Source organism: Phacochoerus africanus, chromosome 9, assembly GCF_016906955.1.
Source record: "Phacochoerus africanus isolate WHEZ1 chromosome 9, ROS_Pafr_v1, whole genome shotgun sequence".
Taxonomy (NCBI): Eukaryota; Metazoa; Chordata; class Mammalia; order Artiodactyla; family Suidae; genus Phacochoerus; species Phacochoerus africanus.
The window spans coordinates 116,730,625-116,757,943 of record NC_062552.1 but is presented as its reverse complement, the minus strand read 5'-3'; the positions used below and the strand labels follow the sequence as shown (position 1 = coordinate 116,757,943).

General features: G+C 53.5%; 1 protein-coding gene and 1 non-coding gene across 2 annotated transcripts in view; both read right to left on the bottom strand.

Moving 5' to 3' along the window:
• The window catches only part of RIN3 (Ras and Rab interactor 3), a 130,851-nt gene that overhangs the window by 34,948 nt on the left and 68,584 nt on the right, over positions 1-27,319 (bottom strand). Inside the window, 2 exon segments of the mRNA XM_047796137.1 lie at positions 1,261-1,352; positions 10,354-10,426. Coding sequence (XP_047652093.1) covers positions 1,261-1,352; positions 10,354-10,426 — 165 coding nt within the window.
• LOC125137047 (small nucleolar RNA SNORD77) lies at positions 3,528-3,593 on the bottom strand. Its single transcript, XR_007137355.1, has one exon. It is a non-coding gene; the product is annotated as a small nucleolar RNA SNORD77 (small nucleolar RNA).

Below are 27,319 nucleotides of genomic sequence, written 5' to 3'. Positions count from 1 at the left end.
GCGACCTACACCACAGTTCATGGCAATGCTGGATCCTTAACCCACTGAGTGAGGCCAGGGATCGAACCTGCATCCTCATCCTCATGGATACGGGTCGGGCTCATTATCGTTAAGCCACAACAGGAACGTCCTATTTATTTATTTTTTAAAATATGGCGAATATTTGTTTATTTATTTGTTTGCTGTATCCCCCTCTCCCCACTGCCCCCCAAGGCATATGGAATTTCCCGGGCAAGGGACTGAACCTGTGCCACAGTTACAACCTGCACCACCACCGTGATCCTTAACCTGCTGTGCCACATGGGAACTTCCATCCTGGGCACAATTTAGAGTTCTTCTTCTTCTTCTTTTTTTTTTTTTTTAATTGAGGTATGATTGATTTACACCTATTATATTAGTTTCAGGTTACAACATAATAATTCAACATTTTTATAGATTATCCTCCATCTAAAGTTATTATAAAATATTGGCTATAATCCCTGTGTGTTTTAGTCTTGATTAAAGGCTTATTAACTGCTTTGTCCATAAGGTGACCTGGCCTCTGCCAGGATTGGGGGGCCCCCAGAGGCGCTGGCTTGGCCCTGGCAGCTCCAGACTTGGTGAGCTTGGGTTCCCCGAGGGCCAGCATGGTGAGGCCGTGTCCGGGGTTGGTGCTGGCTCAGCGAAGCCCATCACATGGAAAGGGCCCAGCGAGTGAGCGCTCTCCCTGTAATTATGTGGAAGGGCTGAGATGGAAACTCTCTTGCCTTCTTCTCTCCTTGTACTTCAAAAGGTCGGAGGGGTGAGGGGCGGGGGGGTGCTAAGTCTAGCACTGGGTAGGGGGCAGGCCAGGGAGGTGGGGGTGGGTGGTGGGGACACTCCAGTTCCTGACCACACTCAGACTGCTTTTCCTTCTGTGACAGCCGCTGTCACCCAAGTCTCTGGCCATCGCTGAGAAGGACATTTGGTTCAGCTTCTCCTAGCTACACCCTGCCCCGGGTCAGCCTGGGCAGGCCCTGACCAGCCACAGCTCCCTCAGACCCAGCGAGACTGTGCAGCAGACCTCCCGGCCGCTGTTAAAGGCGCCACTTTGAAAAATGGGGGAGTGTCCTGCCACAGGGCTTCGGCAGCCTGGGGTAGGGTGCAGGTGGTCCCGTGGGAGCTAGGGCTCAGGATCCCGCTTGGGCTCAGCCTGAGGGGCTGCCCCGCTGCACAGGTGGTCATGGGGGCAGTTCTCTCAATAAAGCCTCGCCACCTCCCCTGACCCCCGAGGGGACTTACCCAGGCCCAGCTTGGAGATGGTCTCCAGGTCTGGGAAGCTGCTGGCTTCAAGGATGGCCTGCGGCAGCCTCAGCGTGAAGGGCAGTAAATCTCTGTGGAGACACAAGGGGTTGAGGGTCATGCCTGGGGAGGGACCCCTGTATCTGTTCCCAGCCTCCACCGCCCAGACCCCCAGCTCATAGAGGAAGAACCCTGGAAACCCTGCTGGCTACCAGGCTCTCCACACAGGCTGGAAACTTCCCTGGGACCGAGGGGCAGAGTCCTGAGGCTGAGGGAGCAGCTGGTCACTCCAAGTCCTGTGCCTGCGCCAGCATCCCAGAGATGCGAGGCCCTCCTTGGGGGTAGGGGTCGGGGAGAGGCTTTGTCCCCAGTTTTCCTGACCCCCGGAAGCCAGGCAGCTTCCTCTAGAGGTGCTATTCCAGGTAGAGTGAGTGACCCACCCCTTCCAGCCTCTGACTCTCTCTGCTCCAGACTGAGCTGTGCACTGGGCGCACAGTCAGACTGTCCCTGTGAGCACACAGTCAGACCACCCCTATGAGCACACGGTCAGACACTCCCCAGTGAGCAGAATCAGACTGCCCCTGTGAACACAGTCAAATATCCCCCCAGTGAGCGTACAAACAGCCCCCCTGTGAACACAGTCACCCTCTGTGAGCACACAGTCAAATATACCCACTGTGAGCACATAGTCAGACTGCCCCTGTGAGCGCAGACCTCCCCTGTGAGTGCACAGTCAGACCTCCCCTGTGAACACACAAATATCCCCGTGAGTGCAGAGACACCCCCCCGGTGAGCACACAGACCTCCCCTGTGAGCACAGATATTCCCCAGTGAGCACACACACACCCCCCAGTGAGCACCCCCCCCCCCCCCAGTGAGCACCCTTGCAGCACAGCAGCCAGCTCTATCTGCTGCCATTGGTCTCAACAGGGACCCGTTCAGGGATCTCTCCAGAGACCTCCCAGAAGGGACCTGGAGACCCACCCCCTTCACTGTACAGCTGGGGAAACTGAGGCCTAGAGAGGGAAGAAAGACGTCCAGGCCTGGACGCACGGTGGGTGGAGGGCAGACGGGCTGAGCTGGGCCTCCTGACTTCCAGCCCAGGGCTGTTCTGTGGGGCCAGGAAGGGGGCGTGTGGCCCTGCAGGGGCCCCAGGCTGGCTGGGTCCGATTCTACGTCTCAGCCAACCATCAAGGCCTGTCGCCGTCTGACCCTGACCACTTTTCCAGCCGTATCCCCAGCTCTGTCCACCCTCTCGCCAAACCCCAATTCCATTCCCTGAAATCCCACCCTTCCTTGTCCCCTGACAGCCTTCCCTGATGGCCCTCTGTCCCCGGGGGTCCCCAGGGGTCTTCACGGCCTTACTATCTGCACCACAACCTGGGAGCTTCTGGGGACGGGGGGAGGCAGCTTCTCACCTCTCCGATGCCCCTGCAGTGCTTAGTACACACCGCAGAGGCTCAAGGAGCCTCTGCTGAATGGATCCACCTGAACTCGGAGAAGTGGATCGGGGGAGATGAGGGTGGAGGGAGGGGGTGGGGACGGCAGGGGGCTGAGCCACGATGGGAACTCCTCTGTTATTTGATTATTATTATTCGCACCACTACGACCACAACACAGCAACCTTATGGAGAGGCAAAATAATATCTTCGTATGAATTAATTCTGGATCAGAATCCCCTGGGGGAGCTGCTCAAAATGCAGATTCCCAGATCCATGCCCAGGGGCTCCCAATGTTGGCTCTGAGGGTGGGCCAGGAATCCACATTTTTAGACAGCTCTCAAGTGGATCCTGAGGGCCAGAGTGCTGGGTGGGGAATCAGGGACGCCAAAGCAAGGGCTCTCGATAATTAGAAAAATTAAGCACCTCTCCAGATCTGTATGCGTGTATGTATGTATATATTCCTTATAAACTATTAAACTATTTTTAAGTTAAAAACATTTATTAAAATACACAGTTGTTTACTTTTCTTCTATCCATTCCACAAGCATCCATCCAGCTACCTGTCACTTGGAAAGTGGCATTGACCGCTGCATCTTCCATGCCTTGTGGCCAACCCCTCTCTTCACAGCTTTATACAAGAGTTCCCCCAAATCTGCACCCCAAGCAAGCCCTCCACAGATAATACCAGGTGCCCCCTAAAAAAGCTTGTCAAAGACTCAAGTCCATCCCTTCACCTTTCAGCTAATTCTTGCCTCGCACCTACAAAAATAGAAAAGTTAGATTAGAAGTGGTACTTTAGGCTATTAGCCAAAGTTTGACTAATCCAGATACATCAGACACATGTTACCTCTTTTACATTCAATCTACCAAACTATGCAACCATCATAGTATAAACTATTAAACTATTAAGTCTGTTCAAATTCATTCACAATGGTAGAAATCTGAAAAGCAAGATTTTGAGAATAAGTGTTTTAACATTTGCCCCCGAGCTCTGGTGGGTCAGCTTGTGTACCTTGAGGGGTGCACACGCCCCTCCCTGGAGACTTCTGTTCTTGCTGGTGATTTTTTGCTTTTGTTTTTGTCTTTTTTAAGGGCCACACCCACTGCATATGGGGGTTCCCAGGCTAGCAGTCAAATCAGAGCTGTAGCTGCGGGCCTATGCCAGAGCCATAGCATCGCCAGATCCAAGCTGCGTCTGTGACTTAGACCACAGCTCACGGCAACACTGGATCCTTAACCCACTGAGCAAGGCCAGGGATCGAACCCTCGTTCTCAGGGATACTAGTTGTTCATTATCACTGAACAACAGCAGGAACCCATAGCTGGTGATTTTCAATCATGACTGCCAGTAAGAGACACAGTTGGTATCATGTATAGCGCGCACACACACACACGCACGCACACGGACCCATAGAGTTTTGCAAAACAAGACTTATTCCAACTACATGAGACATGCTCTGATATCTCCCAGCCTAGCCTAATTTTTTACAAAGAGCCGTACGCGGTCTGCTCAGCTGATTTCACGCCCCCTGTGAGGTGTTTTCTCACACCAACAACCAGCTCTCCAATTCTCCAGACACCAGCGGGGTGGGGTGGCCCACAAGTTGATTCCGACACTAAGCGCCTGGAGTCAGTGCAGACCCACAGGTTGGAGCTCAGTCCCACCACTTCAGGTGCCCCCTGCAAGTCCCAGGCCACCCGGACATCTGAGCGACTGGCTACAAATCAGGGATTCCTCAGGTTTCCATAGTTTGCTGGATCGGCTCACAGTACTCAGAGAAACACTCCACTTCCTTTTCCTGGTTAATTATAAAGGATCCGAGTCAGAAACAGCCTGACGGAAGAGGCACAGGCAAGCCTGAGGGCCAGGGGCCCCTTCACTGCTGCTCTGGACGTGCCCCCTCCTGGCACCTCGGGGTGCCCATCAACTGGGAGGTCGGTGGGTGGGGCTGAAAGTTCCAGCCCGCTGAGTGCCTGTCCTCCTGGTGACCAGCCCCATCCTGAAGCTGTCTAGGCCCCCCTGTTTACGGGTTAGCATAAAGTCAGGTGGGACAGAGAGGGGCTCACTATGAATAACAAAAGACACCCCTATCACGCAGGAAGTTCCAAGATTTTAGTTGCTCTGTGTCTGGAAACTGGAAAAAGCCAAATCTATTTTATTTATTTATTGTATTTTTAGGGCCACACCCATGACATATGGAGGTTCCCAGGCCAGGGGTCAAATCAGAGCTGGAGCTGCGGGCCTGCGCCACAGCCACAGCCATGTGGGATCTGAGCCGCGTCTGCGACCTACACCACAGCTCACAGCAACACCGGATCCTTAACCCACGGAGTGAGGCCAGGGATCAGACCTGCATCCTCATGGATGCTAGTTGGGTTCGTTACTGAGCCACGACCGGAACTTCCAAATCTATTTTTATATTATACCCTTACCTTCTAATGGGTTGTGACCCATGGATTAAAACCCCTGGACCATGTGTGTTATCTCTTTAGATCTTCAGTGCAGGCTGGCTTTCTCTTCCCCCGAGGTACCTGGCATTCCCCACCCTGCCCAGTCCCTGTAAAGTTTTGAGGTGACCAGGGGAGCACCTCCAGGATGGAAGGCCCTCAAAGCCCCACAGCTCCATTTCCCCACAGATCCTGGGTGACTTTTGAGGTTTTGAAAGTCGACCATTGTAAGAAGGCAAAACACAAATTCCTTTTGGGTAAAATGTTCTTAAGTGTCAGAATGGGAGAAAGACAGGAAACCAGCAGCATCTTCTGGAATTGACGAGCAGGCTAAAACCCTAGCTGGGTGGTTCTTGGCCAGGTGTCACTTTCATCTCCTGGTCTGACCTTGGACATGATGCCCTCTCATGGGATTACTATAGAAACCACGCAGCACAGCAGGGGGGCACCTAGTGGGGGCTTGTTTGTTTCCTCCTCCTGCTGGGAGCTCTGGTCAAGGGTGCTTCTCCGGGCCTCTGAGCTGTGTGGCCAGGCTCCTTCCCTGGGCCCCTGTAACCAAGACCAGTCCAAAGGCACTAGGCCCCTGGCCAAGGGGGCTGGGGGGGCAGCTCCAGACACTGTGCTAACAGCCTCCTTCAAAAGCCGGGAGGCCCAGCCCACCTCCCACTTCTCCTGCCAGGAGGAAGGGGACAGCTTAGTCACAACCTGGGCGCTGGGCCACTTCCGGTGGGTCCGCCCTTCTTTCCTCATTTTAGTTACTGGCATCCACTTCTTGAGGCTGCTGACTCCTGACCAAAGGTTGCGCTGAGGATCAGACCTCACCATCCCTGTAAGGGGCTTAGCAGAGTGTCTTGCAACAGGAAGTGCTCCAGAAACGATCAAGTGTGTCCAAGCTCCTGTCCCCCAGGACAGGAACCCAGGCTCCCCTCCCCCTGCCCAGTCCTCCCTGCAGTGACAGCTCCACCCTCTCCTTTTCCCCACCCCGTGCCTGGGGCAGATGGCTCCACGAGGGCCTGGATGGCTGTGGCGCCCCCAGCTGGTGTCCACGCTCCGCTTGCTTCAACCCACCACCTGCTGCAGCCCCTGGGCTCTGGGGGAGGGCAGCCTGACCATGAGCAGCAGGGGGCTCCCAGCACCCAGTGCATCTGATGCCCACCCACTGTCCAACTCCCCGGGCAGCCATTCCCAAGCTGCCCGCAGCCTGCCCACTGCCAGGCTTCTGCCCACGCTGTGTCCTCTGCTTGCATTATCCTCCTGCCCTTCTTTGCCTGGCCTCAGTGTCACCCTCCCTCGAAGAGGGCCTGGACCCGCCCACCCGGATGTGAAGGGGAGGAGCTGCTGCTGGAGGGAAGCGGCAGGTGCCTCTTCTCGCTGTGGGCTTGGTACTGTGTGCTGGGCAGCAGCCTCAAGACTCAGGAGTCGGACATGCTTGGGTTCAGACCCGGCTTAGGATTTAGCTGTGTGACCCGAGGCTGGTCACACTCCAGCCACAGCATCCTCACCTCGAACAGCAGTAAGAACACGCTCGAGCCTTTCTGGAGCGCTCACTCCGTGCCAGGCACTCTGCTAGGCTCCTTACAAGGCTCTCCCAGTCCAGTCCTCCTGGGTATAGGCTGGGGCGGGGGTCCGGAGGCTCCTGAAGTGGGTCTGCAGTGATAAGACCTCCCCTGCAGCAGGGGTGCAGGGCAGAAAAGGCTCCGGGCAGCTCCGTGCAAGGCTGATGCCACGCAGACGCTGCCGCCCCACACGGACCCCTCAGGCGGTTTTTCCCAGCTCGGCCCACCCATCGTCCAGCCTCTTCGGGGTTCGCTCCTGATGACCCGGTGCCTGTGATCCTCAGAGGCTTGTCCTGGCACTCTGGAGCCTCACGGCCCACCCCACTGGCCCTATGGAGAGCCACAAAGCCTGGGTGTGCTGGCTTGAGGGTATGGAAGCCCATCCCCGTGGCTTTGTGGTGGCCTCGAGGTCTCCTTTCCGCGCCACAGCTGCCCTGGAGATCTGGCTGTGGCTGTGAGGCCCCTGCAGTGGCACCCCTGTCCCCGTTCTGCTCCCTACTCCCTTGCCCGTTCCTCCTTGGGGGTAGGTCCCTTAGTGCCCCCTGAAATATGGATCCTGCCTCCAAGTCTGCCCCTAGGAGATCCCCAGCTAAGCTTTACTGCATTTTCTTAGAAGCAGTTCCCCAATCCTGGTTTGCCTTCTCCTGCCAGGCACAACGCCCCAGTTTGTGGACTGGCTTGTTACAAAAGCAGATTATACACTATTGGATACCTGCTGAAAGTCTCAGTTCTCTTTATTTTGTATTTTCCAGGGCTGCACCTGTGGCATATGGAAGTTCCCAGGCTGGGGGTTGAATCCGAGCTACAGCTGCTGACCAGCAACACCAGATCCCAGCCACGTCTGTGACCTACACCACAGCTCATGGCAATGCCAGATCCTTAACCCACGGAGCAGGGCCAGGGATCAAACCTGCGTCCTCATGGATCCTAGTCCGGTTCGTTACCACCGAGCCACAAGGGCAACTCCCCTGAAAGTCTCAGTTCTATGAAAGCAGTGCATCTAACAAGTAACTGAGAATAAAAGATAACTCAGGTCACAGAGGTGAGAAGAAAGCCACAGGTAAAAAGAATAAGGGTGGTTGTTGCTTAATATAAATGAAAAAAAAATGTGTGTGTGTTTTATACATGCAGATTCCTGTGCTCCAGGCCTGTGGAATCAGAATCTCTGGGGTGGGACCCAGGAGTCTGTTTTTTTTTTTTTTGCCATTTTCTTGGGCCGCTCCTGCAGCATATGGAGGTTCCCAGGCTAGGGGTCTAATCGGAGCTGTAGCCACTGGCCCACATCTGCAACCTACACCACAGCTCATGGCAACGCTGGATCCTTAACCCACTGAGCAAGGCCAGGGATCGAACCCGAAACCTCATGGTTCCTAGTCGGATTCATTAACCACTGAGCCACGATGGCAACTCCAGGAGTCTATATTTTTAACCAGCTCCCTGAGTGACCGTGGGACCCAGCCAGGACTGGGAACCATCCCCAGAACCCTCACACCAGTCCACCCTCCAGCCCAAGCATCAGGGTTCGAGTTAGGTTTGGGGTGGTCCCCTTGAGGCAGAACCTCTGCCCAGCTCTCACGGGGAGTGCGCTTGATGGACAGGTACCATGCCCGGCCCCAGGGGCCCCACGTGGCCATCAGGGAGCAGGCTCTACCTTAGCCAGGACTGGCATCCATCACCTGGGTGTTCAGCATTGAGCAACGTGCCCCTCTATGCAAGGCCCCGCAGGCCACCCAAAGGCCCTTGAACCCTGCATCTCTGGTTCTGGCCTCTGGGTGTTTGGTTCTAGAGGAGGCTGCTCATTTAGATCTGAGAACTGCAGAGCCACACAGCTGTAGCTCTTTGGGGTTCCACCTTGGCTCGCGTCCCCTTGAGAGATGAGGCAACAGGGGCCAGGAGAGGTCAGGGGACTTGCCCAAGGGCATGCAGCTAGGTCACTCTGAGCTGGGGGCTCTTGCTCCAGCAGCATCTCACTCCTGAGAGGTGGCCCAACCCATGGAATTAGAAACCCAGCATATAGTGGGTATCAGGCAGTGTCCTGGCCCTTTATCGTACCTCTCCCTCTAGCATCTATGGAGTGGGTATTATTATTGCTATTATTATTTTGTCTTTTTATGGCCACACCTGAGACATATGGAAGTTCCCAGGCTAGGGGTCAAATCATAGCTGCAGCCGCTGGCCTACGCCACAGCCACAGCAACATGGGATCTGAGCTGTATCTGTGACCTACACCACAGCTCACGGCAACCCTGGATCCTTAACCCACTGGGCGAGGCCAGGGCTGGAACCCACATCCTCATGGATCCTAGTCGGGTTCATTACAGCTGAGCCACAAAGGGAACTCCTGGAGTGGCTGTTACTGTGCCCATTTTACAGCAGAGGAAGTCGAGAGATTAGGATTAGCCCAGGCAGAGCCTCCTCACCTGCCCGCTTGCATCTCTCACAAGCGTCCTATCTTAATAAATCTATTTCCTGCCTATCAAAAAAAAAAAAAAAAAGCTCAAAATAGGGGTTCTGCAATGACATTATCGTTCATTCATTCGCTCAATTCATTCACATACCTAGCCTGTGCCAAATGCCAGGCTACGTGCCTTCTATTAAGGTAGAATTCCTGAGAACAGGAGAGGGTCTGACTCCAAGAGCTTAATATGTCATAAGGTACAAAGGAGCCAGGGTGCTACTGGTGCTTTGCCTGGTGGGCCTGGAGGGACACCCTAGGTCACGAGAATCGTCGTGGAACCTACACAAGTGTGGCAGCTTTAGTAAAGCCCTTGGAGCTTTATCTCCTTTGAATCTCCGTGCTGCCATTTAGCAAGTGCATGGCCTTGAGTAATTGCTTCGCTCAGTTTCAGCTTCCTCAGTCTGTAAAATGGGACGAACCAGAGTATTCACCACGTGGAACTGTTTGCCAGATTTAAAAAGATAATGGACATAAAACCCTTAGCACAGGGCTGGCTACCTGAGAGCCCTCAACAGGCAGCAGCTCTTAGCAACTTCTTCCCAGCATCACTTGTTCTGCCCCTGGGCCCCAGGAGGGTCCTGGTAGGTGGGAGGGGTGCTCTGAATTGAGTGGTTTTTCACCAGAGGCAGCACGAATGGGCTCTCTGAAGCAGGGAGTGGTGGGCCTGGGGCCCTGGACCCCAAGACATCCTGCAGAGCCCAGGTCAAGTCCCTGTAGCTCCAACCATTGGCTTCTGGCACCACAATGTATTTTGACATTCCGGTTGACCTGCCACCAGTTATGAATAAATAGAGCTGCTTCGAGGGTAGTTACCAGACACTCACTCCACCCAGCCAGATCCAGTCATCACCAGGGCTCTCCCCCGGACCTACTGCCCCTGCAGGAAGTCCCTCCTCTAACTCCTTCAGAGGGGCAGGGCAGGACTCCAAGCTGTCCTGAAGCTGGAAGACAGGACATGGGGTGGTGGCCAGTGAGCCCGGGGGGACAGGGGGTGGTGAAGAAGGGCCTTTATCGGCTGGTCCCAGGGAGCAGCAGGGCCAACACCTCCTTTCATGGTTACTGTCCCCTCTCTCTGCATCCTGTGGGCTGCACCCTTCTCTCTGGGGGCTTTCTGTGACACCCCCCCCCCCCGAGATGCATGGACATCTGCTGCCATCAGATGCCCTCCTGTGGGGCCAGGGTTACTCACCTACTGACACAGTAGAATGCGATCAGTCTGAAGATGTCCTCAAACACAAGCACCGAGCCCTCCAGGTACAGGACTGAGGAGAGATGACAGAGGCCGTGGGTGAGTGTCCCTGTCAGAGGGGAGGACGGTCCCCAGGGGAGGGCGTGTCTGCCCCTTGCTCACTGTGGGTCCAGCACTTGCCACGGTGCCTGACCTGCTGCGGCCCCATGTAGATCAGCTGCCAAGTGGACTACAGGGAGCTGAGAAAGGAACATCTACGGAGTTAATAAACTGAGATTTCGGAGACCTCCCTCTTACAGCAGCTGGTGTTAACTAATACGAAAAAAATCCCCCCTTTTTTTTTTTTTTTAGGGCAGCACCTGCGGCATATGGAGGTTCCCAGGCGAGGGGTCTAATTGGAGCTGCAGCCGCTGGCCTTTGCCAGAGCCACAGCAACACCAGATCCGAGCTGCGTCTGCAACCTACACCACAGCTCACAGCAACATTGGATCCTTAACCCACTGAGCAAGGACAGGGATTGAACCCGAAACCTCTTGGTTCCTAGTCAGATTCATTTCTGCTGCACTATGACAGGAACTCTCAAAAAAATACATTTTGAGCAAAATAACACAGAAGACTGGGCTGTAAAAGCGGAATTTAGAAACACCCCAAATGAAACACGCAGGGTCATCTTCCCTCGACAATTCTGAGGACCGCGAGGGGCCAGCAGGAGGACAGATTCCCCGCCCTGCCGTGGCCTCCAGGAGGTTCACTGGTCCAGGGGTGCTGGACCGGGGCCACTGGCCTTTCACTCCTTGAACCCCAGGGCCTGTCACAGCCTCACTTGATTTGGCTGTACGGGTAAATCCAGGAGGGAGGGTGACTCCCATATTTTCCAGCTCTGACAAGGCAGAGGGATCAAAGCATTTGCCAAGAGCCCATCCCAGAGTGGATAGGGCTCCTCGGAGGGGCAGGATGCCCGGATGGGGTGGTCAGTGCCCAAAGCCGGGGTGGACTGAGCAGAGGAAGAGCCTGGCGCCACTCTGTGAGCTGCTGCAGAGCCCCAGGGCGAGGGGCCCAGCCAAGCCGAGCCAGCTGCTCCACAGGGGCCTGGCAGCTGCCCACCCCACACCTCCTCTCATTCCAGGGCTCCATACACCCAACAAGTGCCCTGCGCTTGGGAACCTACAGTGAACTTCCTTAGGCATCAGAGAAACATGTGTGTATCACACTTCAGCTCTGACTTCTGAGGTTCTTCTAGGGTCCGTGGAGTCGAGGGAGAAGGCAGGACCTGGGCCAGGCCTGGCTCTGCCCCTGGGATCCAAGAGTGACTCTGGTTACATCCCTCCCTTCTCTGCATCTCCGTTCTTCTGCCTGCAGAGGGTCAGGGCCTTTCCAACACTGAACACTCATGCATCTGGGTGACAGCAGCCGTTTTCAGAGCCTGGGACAGCATTCCACTGCACTGGTAATCTGCGGGATGGCTATAGGGGTTACACAAACCAACATGCTTTGTCCTAATGGCTTTTTCAATACTTTCCCTCTTGCTATATACTATCGCACTGTTTTAAACAGTTAACATGAATTTGTTTTTGGTTTCGTTTGTTTGTTGTTCGCTTTTTAGGGCTGCACCCATAGCATATGGCTGTTTCCAGGCTAGGGGTCGAATCGGAGCTACAGCTGCCAGCCTACACCACAGTCACAGCAACTTCAGATCCAAGCCACGTCTGCAAACTACACCAATGCTGGATCCTTAACCCCACTGAGCAAGGCCAGGGATCAAACCCGCAACCTCATGGATCCTAGTTGGGTTTGTTTTCGCTGAGCCACAACAGGAATTCCCTAAACAGTTAACAAGATTTAAAAAAAATTACATTCATTGTCTATTTATGGCAAAGAGATCATGGTTTCCCCTTAGGATAGATATAAAAAATTTAAAAGGGAGTTAAAGAAAAATATGAAGTAGATTACGTACTCAGAGGTACTCGGATGCCTATAAATGACAAGTCTGAGATAAATTGGTGAATGAAATTGCCACCCTCTCCTGGTTTATGGCCATGAGGCGGCCCACAGCGCCACCTAGTGGCCTATTGGTGCAGCGCCGACTCTCTCCACAGGGAGCCACAACCAACTGGCCGAGGGAGGCTGGGGCCCAAAGATCTCCTGTTTGTTGCTGGGAGAGATAGAGAAACGACAGCATCTGCAAAATGGGCACATAAAGACGTTTCTCATGAACCCTTTAAGGGGGATTAGTGTGATGCATGCAAAAAGCCTAGCCTCCTATATAGGGCCTGCTCTGCAGCTTCCCTTCACCATGGAGACCTGGTCTGACCTTTGCAGACATGGAGGAAACATTTCAGATAGTGAGTCCCTCCCTCCCCTGGGCCTCTGGCACTTTCTGTAAAGCCCACAGTCCCTTTAGACCTCGTTTACCCCACTCTGGTCAACTCCTCGGGTGCAGGGACCAGGGCTCTTTCGTCTGGGTAGCGCGGTTCTAGATGTAGTGACCCAATCATAGTTTACGGTGATAACGGCAGATGTGCCAAAGCACAGGTGATGGTGCAGGCGCATGTGGGTTTCTCTGTGATCAGGCTTCTCAGCCCCAGCCCCAGCCTCCTGCGCAGGCCTCCCACCTCCCAGCGTGGGAAGAGCATCTCTGTACACCAAGTGCCGCCCCCCCCCCCGCCCCCGGGGAGCTCCTGTCTGCCAGGGCCAGGGCCTTGCCCACCTTTGGGCCTCCCTTAGCACCTAGCTTAGCGTGAGCAATGTGGTTTGGGAGATGATGGATGTTTGCTAAATGTCTGCCTGGGAGGGAGACCCCAGAGGAGCAGAGGCCCCGGGGGCACCTTGGCCAGAGTCTCCCACCTCATGGCTCAAAGCCCTCCCTCCAGGGGTCCAAGGGACCCCTCAGACTTGAGGGAGTCCTAACAGACGGCCTCACACCATTCACCGTTCGGGGGCACGGAGATAAATGCAAATCTCTGAGTTAAAGACTTCTTTGTCCCCAAAGGCGGTGGTAGGGCTTAGCTTCCTGGACCGCCCCGTGTTCTGCTGGGCCTGGGGGTTGTGTGCGGGCACCCGGGGCCACACCGTCTGAGCATGACTACGTCGCCATCACATCACTGCTTGTCGTCCCTGTGCCTCGGTTTCTTCAGCGGAACAGCAGGATAGTAAAGGAACCTCCTGCTGCGGGTTGAATTGTGTCGCCCCAGAAAGATACCTTAAGTCTTAACCTCTGGTAACCATGAATGTGACCTTATTTGGAAATAAAGTCTTTTTTTTTTTCTTTTTACAGCCGCACCTGCAGCATATGGAAGTTCCCAGGCCAGGGGTTGAATCGGAGCTGTAGCTGCTGGCCTACGCCACAGCTTGGGGCAGCACTGGATCCCTAACCCACTGAGCAAGGCCAGCGACCAAACCCACATCCCCGTGTAGACTATGTCGGTCCTTAACCCACTGAGCCACAACGGGAACTCCTGAATCGTATACTTAAAATGGGTGAATTGTATGATACTGAATAGATTAAATAAGTACATCTCAATAAAGCTATTACTAAAAAAAATGCACACACACAGAGGACTGAATTTCATTTCCTGTATTATGTTTTTCTGGAATTTTTATATTGAGCATATATGAATTCCGAAAGCAAAGAAACTATAAAGATTCTCTAAATTTTTCTCTAATTTTCTAAATTTCTCTGAAGACAGTTCGTTTCCAGAGTCCTCTCAGCTCATGCTGCTTTGGCAGCCCCTCGCAGCCCTGGAGGCACAGCTGACAAGCTCCCCATGTCACCCACTGCTGGCTGGGTCCCCCAACAGAGAAGCCAGTTCCCTCCACTGGGTACAGCCTCCAGTTTCCTCAGTAGAAACCTCAGGAGCATGCCAGACCCTGCCTAAACCACGTCTCCTTCGGAGGGTAAGGAGAGAGACTGGGCACCAGCCAGGTCCACCTGCTACATCCCCAGGTGACAACAGGTGGCAACAATGGGACTCTGTCCCTGCTTAGAGGAAAGGAGACCTTTCACCCCATGATGCAACCTCAAGGTTGAGTCGGGACAAGGTAGAGATTTCGGGTCCACACACACTGGCCTGGCTTCTAGCATTTATAATCTCAAGGTCAAAACGAGTTCTCCATGAGGGGCCAAAAGCTATTAGATATTTTTTAAAAAAAGAAATTCCATTTTCTCCCTCAATAATACGAGTGAACTGCCAAGGCAGGGAGCGCGTGTCTCTTGTTCTCCACCAGCACCGGCCACGGTGTTTCGCACGCTGCAGGCTCTCAGATACTCACATAATTATTTAGGGAGAAAACGCTGTCATTGGAAATGTTTACAGGTTCACAGGAAGTCACAGAGTCATACAGAGAGGGTGCCTGTGCCTTCGCCCGGGTCCCCCCAGCGGCAACCTCATCGTGTGTCACTAGCGGACACTGTCAGAACCAGGAAGCTTGGTTGCTTGGTGCAACCAACAAAGCGCATTCCCATTTCACCAGCTTTATTCCCATTCCACACGCACCAGACTCACGTGCGTGTGCGTGTGTGTCTGTACAGCACTGCGCGATTGACTCCCATGCGTGGCTGCCTGTGATCACCGCCTCGAGCAGGATATTCCTCTGTCCCACCACCAGCTCCCTGCACAGAAAAGCTCCCCGCGCAGAAGAGCTCCCCCTTTACGGCCACATCCACCCCGATCCCTGGCAACCGCTCATCTGTTCTCCATCTCTATGGTTACGTTATTGAAGGCCATATAAATGAAGTCATGCAGGACACATCCATTGGGATTGGCTTGTCCCACTCTGCACAATTTCCTCGAAGGTCATCCAAGTTGCTGAATGAATCAATATCCTGTTCCCTTTTGGAGTGGAGGAGTAACCTGTGGTCTGGAGGTACCATTGCTTCCTTGGCATTCACCTACGGAGGGACATCTGGGAGTTTCCGGGTTTTAGTTAGGACACACAAAGCTGCTGTGGGACATTCAGACACACGTTTCTGCATGACAATGGGTTTTCCTTTCTCTGGGATATATGCCCAGGAATGCAACGGCTGGGTCACATGCCAATCCGTCCTCATGTTCAGAGGAACGGCCAAACTGCTCTCGTGAGCGCCTGGACCATTTCACGCTCCCACTGGTGATGTGGGAGGGATGCAGTTTCTCCCCATCCCTGCCAGTTTGGAGTTGTCACTGGTCTTTATTTCGGCTGTTCTAATCGGCGTTGAGTGATATCTCAGTGTGGGTTCAATTTGCATTTCTCGGATCTGCATTTCAGAAAGATGATGAACACGCGTGCGTTCGTGTGTACATCCTCTTTGCTGAAGTGTCTATTCGTGTCTTTTCCTGTTTTTTTTGTTTTGTTTTGTTTTTTTAGGGCCACACCAGCAGCACACGGAGGTTCCCAGGCTAGGGGTCCCGTTGGAGCTACAGCTGCCAGCCTACACCACCGCCATAGCCATGCCAGATCTGAGCTGTGTCTGTGACCTACACCACAGCTCACAGCAATGCCAGGTCCTTAACGCACTGAGCAAGGCCAGGGATCGAACCTGCATCCTTGTGGATACCAGTCAGATTCACTTCTGCTGAGTCATGACAGGAACTCCTCTTTCCCAGTTTTCTAATTGGATGGGCTTTGTTTTGGGTTTTTGTTTTAATGTTGAGAGTTTTTTTAAAAAAACCATTCTATTCTGAAGACATCATTCCCACACCATACAACGCACCCATTTCAAGGGCCCCGTGGTCCTAGCACAGTCACGGGGTTGAGCAACCATCACCCGATCGATTTTAGGACATTATCCTTATCTTCCCAAAGAAACCCTATACCCATTAGCAGCCACCTTTCACTCCTCCCTTCTCCTAGCTTCTGGGACCCACTAGTCTCCTCTCTGTCCCTGTGGATCTGCCTGTTCTGGATTTTTCGTACACATGGAATCATATACGTGCAGTCCTATGGGTGTAGCTTCTTCCATTTAGGACAATGTTTTCTTTTCTTTTCTTTTTTTTTGTCTTTTTAGGGCTGCACCTGCAGCATATGGAGGTTCCCAGGCTAGGGGTCAAATTGGAGCCTGTAGCCACTGGCCTACACCACGGCCACAGCAATGCCCAATCTGAGCCGCGTCTTCGACCTACACCACAGCTCATGGCAAGGCCAGATCCTTAACGCACTGAGCAAGGCCAGGGATTGAACCCACAACCTCGTGATTCCTAGTTGGATTCGTTTCCGCTGCGCCATGACGGGAACTCCATAGTACAATGTTTTCCACGTTCGTCCACGTGCACGTGGTAGCAGTGGACAGCCTTTCACCCCTCTTTATGGCTGAATCAGACTCTGCTGTATGGACATGCCCTGTTTTGTTCATCCATTCATCACCCATGGAGATTTAGGATGTTTCTACTCTTTGGCTCCTACAAATAATACTCCTGAGGACATGAGTGTACACAGTTTTATGTGGACCTTGTGTTACGAGGACTTCGTTCTCATTTCTCTTGGGTAGATCCCTAGAAGTGGGATTGCTGGGTCCTATAGTAACTCTGTCTGTTGAAGAAACTGCCAGATTGTTTTCCAAAGCAATCACACCCTTTTCCATTCCTACTAGCCACGGATGAGGGTTCAAGTTTCTCTGCACCACTGCCAATACTTTGTCTGAATTATTGATTAAAGCCATCCTAGGCAGTGCGAGGGGCATCTCATTGTGGTTTTGATTTGCATTCCCCTAAGGATTAGTGATGTCAAGTATATTTTCATGTATTTATTGGCCATATATATATTTCAAAAAAAAGTCTATTCAGATCCTTTGCTCATTTTCATTTGGGTTACTTGTTTTTAATATTGAGTTATGAGAGTTCTTCACATGTTCTAGATATAGGGCCTTTTTGTCAGATGTGTGATTTGCAAATATTTTCTCCCAGCTGTAACTTGTCTTTTCATCTTTGAACAGTCTTTCAAATATTTATTTTAAGGATGAAAAAAATGAATGCTGTCCAAGCTTGCAAAATAGGAAGCCCTTGATGGGGTGCATAAATGATACAATAGGGAAATTTCCAGCCTGCTTTAATTAACAGTCAACTCTCTTTTGCATCTGGTAAGATCTATCATTATAATTAAAACATGATGGGCATTTAACCAGTTATAATTCTTTTTTTTTTTTTCCTTCATTTTTGGTGGTCCCATGGCACATGGAGCTCCCAGGACAGAGATCAAATCGGAGCCACAGTAGTGATCGAAGCTGGATCCTTAACCTGCTGTGCCGAGCCAAGGATCGAACCCATGTGCCAGTGCTTCCAAGAGGGGGCCAATCCCGCTGCACCACAGCGGGAGCTCTACCAGTTATTATTCTTATCTAGAACAAAGTCCCCTGTGCAATCTTTTTGACACCATTAAGTCCCTTAGCAGACAATTTCTACCTTCATAGATGGTCCAAAGCTCAATGCCAACCCTGCCTGGCTTTAATTACCACACATTCCCAGGGACTGGGGTGAGTGAACTTGACACATCGAGAACCCGTTCTCACTGTTCCCTTAAAGCAGAGAATGGGTATTGGCATGGGCGTCCTTTAGGGTCTGCTTCGTCTTTGCTAACAAATGAAGGATGAGCATTTGTTCACCTAAGCCTGACCCTGGGCTTTGCTGAGGAAACGATGGTCACACGAAAACGTGGAATGAAGACACACACTTGCCAAAGGTTATTAAAATTGGGACGTGTACGCTGGCGTTTCTGTCCTGGCTCAGCTGTAACGAAACTGACTAGGATCCATGAGGACAAGGGTTCAATCCCTGGCCTCACTCAGTGGGTTAAGGATGTGGCATTGCCGTGAGCTGCGGTATAGATCACAGATGAGACTTGAATCTGGTGTTGCTGTGGCTGTGGTGTAGGCTGGCAGCTGTAGCTCCGATTCAACCCCTAGCCCAGGAAGGTCCATGTGCCATGGCTGTGGCCATTAAAAAAAATTGTGAAGGAAGTTCCCGTCGTGGCTCAGTGGTTAACGAATCCGACTAGGAACCATGAGGATGTGGGTTTGATCCCCGGCCTTGCTTAATGGGCTAAGGATCCGGCATTGCCATGAGCTGTGGTGTAGGTTGCAGATGTGGCTTGGATCCTGTGCTGCTGTGGCTCTGGTGTAGGCCTGTGGCTACAGCTCCGATTCGACCCCTAGCCTGGGAACCTCCATATGCCACGGGAGCAGCCCAAGAAATGGCAAAAAGACAAAAAAAAAAAATTTGTGAAGTGTACAGATTACTCAAGAAATGCCAACTGTCCTCCCTATTGGCAGACGGCCTTGTTATCTAAGAGCGCTCTGTTAAAATGCACTTCGGCTGACAACAGTTGTTAACAGAGTTCCAGTTCGGACTCTCACTGAAGGGCTGGGCTAGAGCTACTCTTTTTCTGGGACATTATGCACTTCTCCATCGACAAATGTTTATCGTGCTCATACTCTGCAGAAATAAGGGAAATGGATTTAGAAACGGAGAGGAAGCGTCACAGTGAGCAGGGTGACAGGGAATTTGCCAATGGCTTTGGTCACAGGACCCACCTGGAACTCCTTCCTGAGAGGAGAGCCTCTAAACAACCAGCTTATTCTCTTTTGATGACTGAACATTTGGTTGGGTGGGGGTGAGAGAGGTGTTTATTGCTTGGAAGAAAAGTCCCTGCGGGAATTCCTGCTGGGGCTCATCAGGTTAAGAACCTGACTAGGATCTATGAGGATGTGGGTTCAATCCCTGGCCTCATTCAGTGGGTTAAGGACCCAGTGTGGCCATGAGCTGGGGCATGGGTCACAGATGCAGCTCGGATCCCATGGTGCTGCTGCTGTGGTGTAGGCCGGCAGCTGCAGCTCCGATTCGATCCCTAGCCTGGGAATCTCCATATGCCACAGGTACAGCTGTAAAAACAAAGGGGGAAAAAAAAAAAAAGAAAGGAAGGGAAGAAAAGTCCCCACATGTAGCAAGGCCTCTGTATGTGTGTTTATGGGCAGGACCCCGATGGATGATAAGTGTCCAGGAGGCAAGTGTCCCCGGAGGGCTGCAGGAAGGACCAGAGTGGCAGGAGAGGCAGAGTCTCGGACCTTTCAGAAAAGGCCACCACACCTGGCTGGGGGAATCTGGGGGAGCCAAGAAGCAGCCCCTCCCCATAGTCTTACGCGACCCTGCCTGCCAAGCCATCTTTCATGCAACGTATCACTCAGAATGGGTTGGAGGACTGATCCTAACAGATTCCGATCCCACTTCCTAAAAAGGGCCCTAGATCATCAAACTGGTCCCTGATAGGAAAGGCCAGGAGTGTGGATCCTGAGGGCAAAAAGCCAATGTGACAGGAGCCTGGGGAGTGCGTCACAGCTGGAGCAGGAAGGAGGGTCACCTGCGGGCCTGCCGGGTGGGTCAGGCCCATTCTTCCAGGTGTCCCTCCCATCCCCGCTCAGCTTCTTCCCCACTCGGAAGGTCACAGTTGCCTTCTGGCTGGCGGGACCCACTGCTGCCCGGCAACGCCAGGGTTGCCATGGGAACCACTACCTGGACAGTTTGTGGCTGAGGTACAAAAAGGACTGTGCTGCGATCGTCAGGTCCCATTTTCTGCAATCGGTGAAAACGACTCCCTCTGTTCCCAGGGGTGGAAGTGGGGAGAGAGGCGATTTCTCTGGAGTCCAGGGGACCCCACGATCCCAGGCCCAGCTCTGGAACCCACTTGCTTCAAGATGACCCTGCCATGCAGCTGGGTCACCTGTGCAACGAGAGAACGGTCCTATCCCTGCTTAAAGGAAGGGCACTGCTCGACTAGGGCTTCCAGAAGCTCTGGTTCCAGTACAGCTGCCAGCAGAAGTGAGAACAAACATCCCCGTGCCAGGCAGCAGATCTCCCTGGTTGCGCAAGCAGGCCTGCTGCCCGCCATACAAGGACTGGGGCCTGGAGTGGGGCAGACCCTCGGTCCCGTGCCAGGCAAAGCCCAAACCTGGACAGGACTGAAGGCGCGGGCTCTTGGCTCCATCCCCCACATGCCCGCAGACTAAAGCCTTCAAGTCTCTGGCAGCTTCCTCTCCACTGCCACGCGAGGACAGGAGTCACGGCGGCTCCTGGGCCCCCCAGCTCACAGCACAGACTGAGCGCTTCCCCACAGAGAGGCCCTGCGTGAGGAAGGGCAGCCCCTCCGTCGATGACAACACCGAGGTCTGGAAAGCCTGGGTGGGGTGGATGGCAGGGGGTGGGCTAGGGCTCAGGGACTGGGGAAAGGGTGCTGATTTGGAAATGTGAGGAAAACAGGCCCCTTTCTCTCTCCCTGGCTGCTACTCACAGTCCAGGCTGGGGGTCTTGGCCCCTGGTTCAGCGGCTGGCCCTGGAGTCCCTTGTCTGTCTCTTTCCCAGGCCTGAGCCTCCCTCTGTAAAGCTCCCAGCCCCTCTCCAGTCCCAAGGCCTCTCAGGAGATCACCCTTCTGCATTCCCCAATCTCCCCATCAACCACAGGTCCCTGGGGCAGGACTCACTGCAGGGCCTCCCGTGCAGAGTCCCAGCGCAGCAAGCCTTTGCCCAATGCACTTATGACTGGAGGCCAGTGAGAAAGGAACAGGGGAGGACCTGGCAGCCATGGTCAGGGGGCCACTTCTAAAGGTTCTCGGTGCCCAGTTAGAGGGTTTGGCAAGGGCTTCCTCCTCCACTAAACTGCACAACGTGACAAGCAGAACACCAGCTGGATTTAATCCTACCAGGCACTTGTGGTCAGTGCACAAGCAGCACAACTGTCCGTGGCAGCCCTGGGTGTGAGTCAAGACCATCTTTGCTGGCTGTGCTTGGCATAAGGAACAATCACCTCTTGATTCTGTCTTAAGAATTTTAGGATGAAAAAGGTACAGCAACATCTTTTTATTGAGTTCTCTACCACACTCCAGGTTTGCTCAGACTAGACCCATGCATCTCTAGTGGGGAACCACTAGAAAACCAGAAGAGAAGGGCCCTTGGAGACAGCTCTGGCCCAACCTCCCTCCTTGCATAGACAGGGAAACTGAGGTCCAGACAAGGTGCTTCGCTGTCCTGGGAAAGAGGGTTAGCCTGGGTGGTGTCTAGAGTTTGATTCTGATGCTCTCCGGAATTTAGATCCTGAGCCTGCACTGCTGAAGTTCTGCCTCCTTCTCCCAACTTTGCAGTGTGGGCTTGTCCAGATTTGAGCCTCCTGATCAGTAATAGAGGGCTATCATTATCATCTGTGGAGTTTTAAAAAGACAACAGTTTCATCTAGTGCATATCATCTACTCTCCACTGAGTGCCTGCTGCGTGCTAGCCTCTCCCCGCCTGCCTGCTAGCCTGCCTTCCTTCCTTCCTCCCTCCTTTCCTTCCATCCTTCCTTCCTTTCTTGGCTGCCCCACGGCATATGGAGTTCCCTGGGCCCTGGACCAGATCCGAGTCACAGCTTAATGCACTCTGTGGGGCCAGAGATCTGACCTGGTCCCAGTGCTCCAGAGACACAGCGGGAACTCCTAACCTCTGTATTCTAATTATCATGACAAGGCCATTATCCTCATTTTAGAGGCAAGGAAACTGAAGTTCAGAGGGTTTAAGTAACTGGCCTGAGGTTCTGACCAGGTGCCTCCAGGCCGGGAGCCTGCTCATCAGAGACCTTGTGTTTAGCAGAAGTGGCATGGAGTGGAGGGAGGGCTTCAGACCAGAATGCACTCCATGTGCCACATGTGGCCTCCTCGGTCCCCGGGCAGGCCCCTGCTACCCTGGGAGAGGGCTTCCTGGGCAGCAGAGCTATGCTCGCCTCCCTCTGGTCTGCCCTGCTCATACACTCTCCCTTAGAGCGTGACAATGCCACATCAGGACATGACCATGACACCCCAGGCCCGACTCTGGCCAGAATGAAGCCCCAGAAAGCAGGGGGCCGGCCTTCCTTCTGTCCCGGGCCCGGGGCCTTGCCTGGATCAGGCCATGTGCTGGACGAGGTTGGCCGCTATTGAGAGCATTCTCCCTGCGCCCGCGTCAGCAGTCACATCTGCAGAACTGCCACGACATCGTTGGAGCTGTAACAAAAGCTTCCTTTTCTTGGACGGTGCTCTTCCTTATTTAGCAACCGTGCAGATGAGGCGTTCAGTCTGGGAAAAGGAATCCAGAACGAGCTGTCACCACGCAGACGGGGACTATTTATAGGTTCAGATGCCGAAACAGAGGGGGAGACATCGGACAGATGTGCAAAGTGCCAAGTGTCAGGGAAGACTAAATAAAGGGTAAGCACACGGGGAGGTGTCTGCGGAGAAGGAACGGGCGGGGGTGGGCGAGAGATGCTGAGCCCGCCCCCTGCGGCTTGAACGACCCACAGGGAACAAGCCTCGATGTCCACGTCGTCGGGGAGAGCAAGCCACCGGCTCCTCTGCTCAGACTGTGGGGCAGGCAGGCTTCTTTTTGACATAATGGACCCATCCTGAAAACCACGGCTCTCTCTGGGAGCAGAAGGGACAGGAGGAAAGGGAGGTGGCCCAGGTACCACCCGGATGGTGACAACGGCCCCAGGTGCCAGGGGGCCGGCCATCAAGAAACTACCTGGCCCAGAAAACAACTCAGCTTCAACTTCAGGAGCTTACAAAGTTTGTCCCCACCCTCGAGAGTTTGGGAACTTTGGTCTGTCTGTGACTGCCGCTTATGAGAGCTCTGAGACCCAGGGAGCTTAGGCAGCTGGCCGAAGGTCACAGAGCTGGGAAGTGGTACCAGGATGTGACCGTAGGGGACCCTGACTCTGCAGCCCGGGCTCTTAGCCAGCACGCTGGGGCCTTGGCTCTCTAGGCCTTGTTGTCCCGTAGAAATATAACGCGAGGCACATGTGCAATTGCACATTTTCTCACAGTCACGTTAGAAAGAAGAAATAGAAACAAATGCAATTAATCATTCTCACAGATCCTATTTCACCCAACACATCCAAAATCGCATCATTTCAACAAACCGTAAATATAAAAAATTCCTGAGACATCTCACCGTCTTTTTTTTTTTTTATATGATGTGTTCAAAATCTGGTATGTCCTTAGCACAGATCGTCTCAATTCAGACTCACGACATCCACAGTGTTTAGCAGCCTCATGTGGTTCCTGGTTGCTGAGGCTGATGGCACAGCCTTACGCAGTGTTCCCAGTCAGGAGCAGGTCTGTGCCCCAGGGCACATCTGGCCGTGAGTGGAGACATCTTAGCTTGTTGGGAGGGGACGGGAGTGGTACCACTGGCATCTAGTAGGCAGAGGCCTGGGATATTGCTAAACATCCCAGAGCACATGGGACAGTGCCCTGCAGCCAAGGATGCCCAAGATTCCAATGTCAAGAGCACTGAGCTTCCGAAACCAGAGAGAGAACCAGCATGTGCTCCTGGGACAACCGGTGGGAGCCCTGGAGCCCTGCGAATGCCAGCCCCTAGATCCACTCAACTCAACGCTGGGATGGAACGAATGCAAGCAGGAGTGTCACCCGGACTCAGGGTCCTTGAGCTCAGCCTCATAAGAATCACGTTACAGCCTCTTCACCAGCAGTACAGAGATACCAAGAGCCACTTCCTGGGTGTGGAACCAAGAACAAGGGATAGGTCTCAAGTCAATGGACATTTCACTTGCTTTGAGATGCTACTGAAACACCTGCTGGTGGACAGCCAGCCAGCTGGCCTCAGGTCTCAGCTTTTTCTCCCTGGCCCTGTTGTAAGCATCTTGGGGCAGGCTTGGCCCTTGCCACGGGGAGCCTGCCGTTCCAGGGAGCAAGTGCAAGGAGGGGCTGGTAATAAGGCTCTTGATTTCAGCTGTAAGTCAGACTGCATCCCCCAGATCAGTCTATCAGGGGGAAAGCTGATGTTCTTTTTTTTTTTTTTTTTTTTTTTTTAATGGGCTCACCCATAGCATACGAAAGTTCCTGGGCCAAGGACTGAATCTGAGCTATAGCTGTGACCTACACCACGGCCAGCTGCAGCAACGCCAGATCCTTTAGCCCCCCGCACCAGGCTGGCTATCAAACCTGTGCCTCTGCAGTGACTGGAGCCACTGCAGTCAGATTTTTAACCCATTGTGCCACAGTGGGAATTCTTTTTTATTTTTAATTTAAAACTTTTTTAGGGGTTCCTGTTGTAGCTTAGCAGTAACGAACCCAACTAGTATCCATGAGAGCACAGGCTTGATCCCTGGCCTCACTCAGTGGGTTAAGGATCCGGCATTGCTCTGAGCTGTGGAGTAGGTCAAAAATGCGGTGAGATGTCTCAGGAATTTTTTATATTTACGGTTTGTTGAAATGATGCGATTTTGGATGTGTTGGACCCTGCGTGGCTGTGGCTGTGGCACAGGCCGGCAGCTGCAGCTCAGATTTGACCCAGAGCCTGGGAACTTCCATATGCCTCCGGTGCAGTCCTAAAAAGTAAAATTTTTAATTTTTATGAGAAAGCTGATGTCCTGATCCTTTATTTCCTCACTGCTTCTGACGGCAGGAGTGGAAGAAAGGGTATTATTCATAGAACCCCTGTGGGCATAGGGCCAGATGCGCTCCTGAATCACTTCAATGCCTGGTAGAAAAGGGACACCACTACTGCTGCCACAAGAGTCATCTCCATGGGTACAGGGAGGTTCCGGTGACCTGCTGGGGGTCAGGGCTCAAAGCTCTTGGGCAATTAGCGTCACAGCGTCTTAGGTTTCTCCAGGCCGTCATCTAATTCAAATCCCCCTTTAGCTACCAGGTGGCACTTTTACTGCCCAGTAAGAAGAGGAGACGTCTCTCGAAGCACAGAGGTGCAAATGGGCCTCCTGAGTCCCAAGGATGTGACTGCCACAGAGGCTGAACATCTTACCCTTGGAGATCCGACATCTCTACCCCGGGCTCTGCCCTCCCTCCAGAGGCCTGGACCCAGGGTCCTGTTCATGTTGCATTCATCGAATGTTTGCTGAAAACCTACCATGTGCCAAGCACTGCTCCAGGCACCAGGGTGAATGTGTGGGCTTCTTTTTCCCTGGCCTGGTGGCTCCCTGTGTCCCTTGCTGTCACCCCCTCTAATCCCTCTTCCCCTGGACCTGGGGTGACACTGTCACAGGTCCCCGATGCCAGGTGCCTCCCAGAACCACAGGTTCCTCTTCCTTCCTCCACAGGTCCAGGTCCCTCACGCGGCCCCTAAAGGGTTGTCAAGTCCCCCTGGGGTTTGTCCCTGGGGGTCTCCCCTGCATTCCAGCCTCCATGCTGCCCCCAGCAGTGTGGGCCTTCTATTTAAAAGGCTCATCCGAGCATCCTCCCACTCCCCATCCCTAACACCCTTCTACGGGTGTTCCCCGTGGCCTTTTATATAAAGATGGAGCTGCCAGACCTGGGGGCCCGCCACCCTGAGATCAGCCAGCCAGTGGTCAGTGACTGTCCCTGCCTTCTGCACACCCTGTATTCCGGCCAACATGTGTGCCCTGGATACACCCCAACATCCTGTAACTCCATGTCCTTGCATGGCCCGTCCCACCACCTCTCATCCAAACAGGACACTTCCATTCAGCCTTTGAGACACAGCTCCCGTGTCCTCACTCGCCAGAAGTGTCCCCCTGGGGTCTCTGCCTCCAGTGTCAAGACCCCTCTCTACAGGTCTCCCCAAACCCATATGTCACCGATGAGGAGACCCAGCTCACAAAAGGCTCTGGAGTTTGTCCAAGTTCAGCCAGGTAGTACGCGACGGAGCAGCCTTCACAGCCAGGTCTGTGTGTGTCGGCTCTTTCTACCACAGCCACTGGCTTCTCCCAAAGAAAATCGTGGAACATGCGCCACCACAGATGGCTTCTCAGTGACCGAGGGCTTTGGCCCTGGGAACCCTGAAGCCAGCAAGAAGGACCCTCTCAGGCATCCACTAGGAAGGACCTCACGGTCTCAAATGGTACCCATGACCTGCTCACATTATCCAGGAAACTGAGCAGTGGTGGAGGGGGGGGCTGGTAATGTTTAATGACCAGCTCTTCCGGGACAGAAAGCCTCAAGGTTGGCCAATTTCCGTGGTCTAAAATACTCCCCCCACGCTGACGTGAAGCACAGACTTGGGAAGAGATGGGCACTGTGAGCTCCCATGGGCGGGAATGAGCTGGCCCCAGAGCGTCACCAAGGCCGTGGCTCAGAGACAAACCCCCTTTCAGACGGTCATCAAGAGGCAGAACATTAAGAGGCCTGGAACTCGGGGGACTCCCTGACTCGAGGCCACGCCTCACCCCGCTGTGCTTATGCCCCCTCTGCCCCTTTCTATCCAGCTCCGGTTCTGTGCCAAGGACCACAAAGCGCTTGGGTATAATCTTAGCTTGCGTCTCAGACTCTTGGGGAAACTCCAAAGTTCTCATGTGTGCTTGGTGACAGTCCTCTCAACCACCCTCGCTGCATCCTGTGTCCCCCTGAGCTGGAGAGCCACATCCCCGAGGACCATGGGACTGCCTGGCCCAGAGGAAGGTGCTCTGAATGTGGAGTTGACATCCCTGGTTCAATCCCAGTTCCATCCTTGGGCACAATTTCCTCAGCTGCAAAATGGGGGTTTGGCACCTGCTTCCTAGGGCTGTGGTGAAGACAAGAGGCGTGGCTTCCATGAATGCCCACCTGGTGTCTGGTACACAGGAGGCTGCTACAAGGCCAGGCACACGGCAGTCTGGTACAGGGCCTGGCACACGGAAGTCTGGTACAGGGCCTGGAACACAGGTGTCTGGTACAGGGCCTGGCACACGGGAGTCTGGTATAGGGCCTGGCACATAGGAGTCTGATACAGGGCCTGGCACAGAAAGAGTTTCCTCAAGAAGTGGGGGGCAAAGGCTATATAAGGTTTCAAGGGTAGGGCCTGGAATTGAGGAACTGGGTCTCACCTGGGGGCTGCCCAGGGCAGCTCTGGACTGGGAACAATGATTGCATTAAATGACTACATTCCCAGGAGGGGAAGTTCCGCTGCAGCAAGTTCCCTGAAAGTTTCCATGGTGAAAACCGAAGCCGAGACAGCCATAAGCACAACGGAATGTATGGAACAGGCCGAGGACTGCCAAGAAAAGCAGTGCCAACTATTTGTTG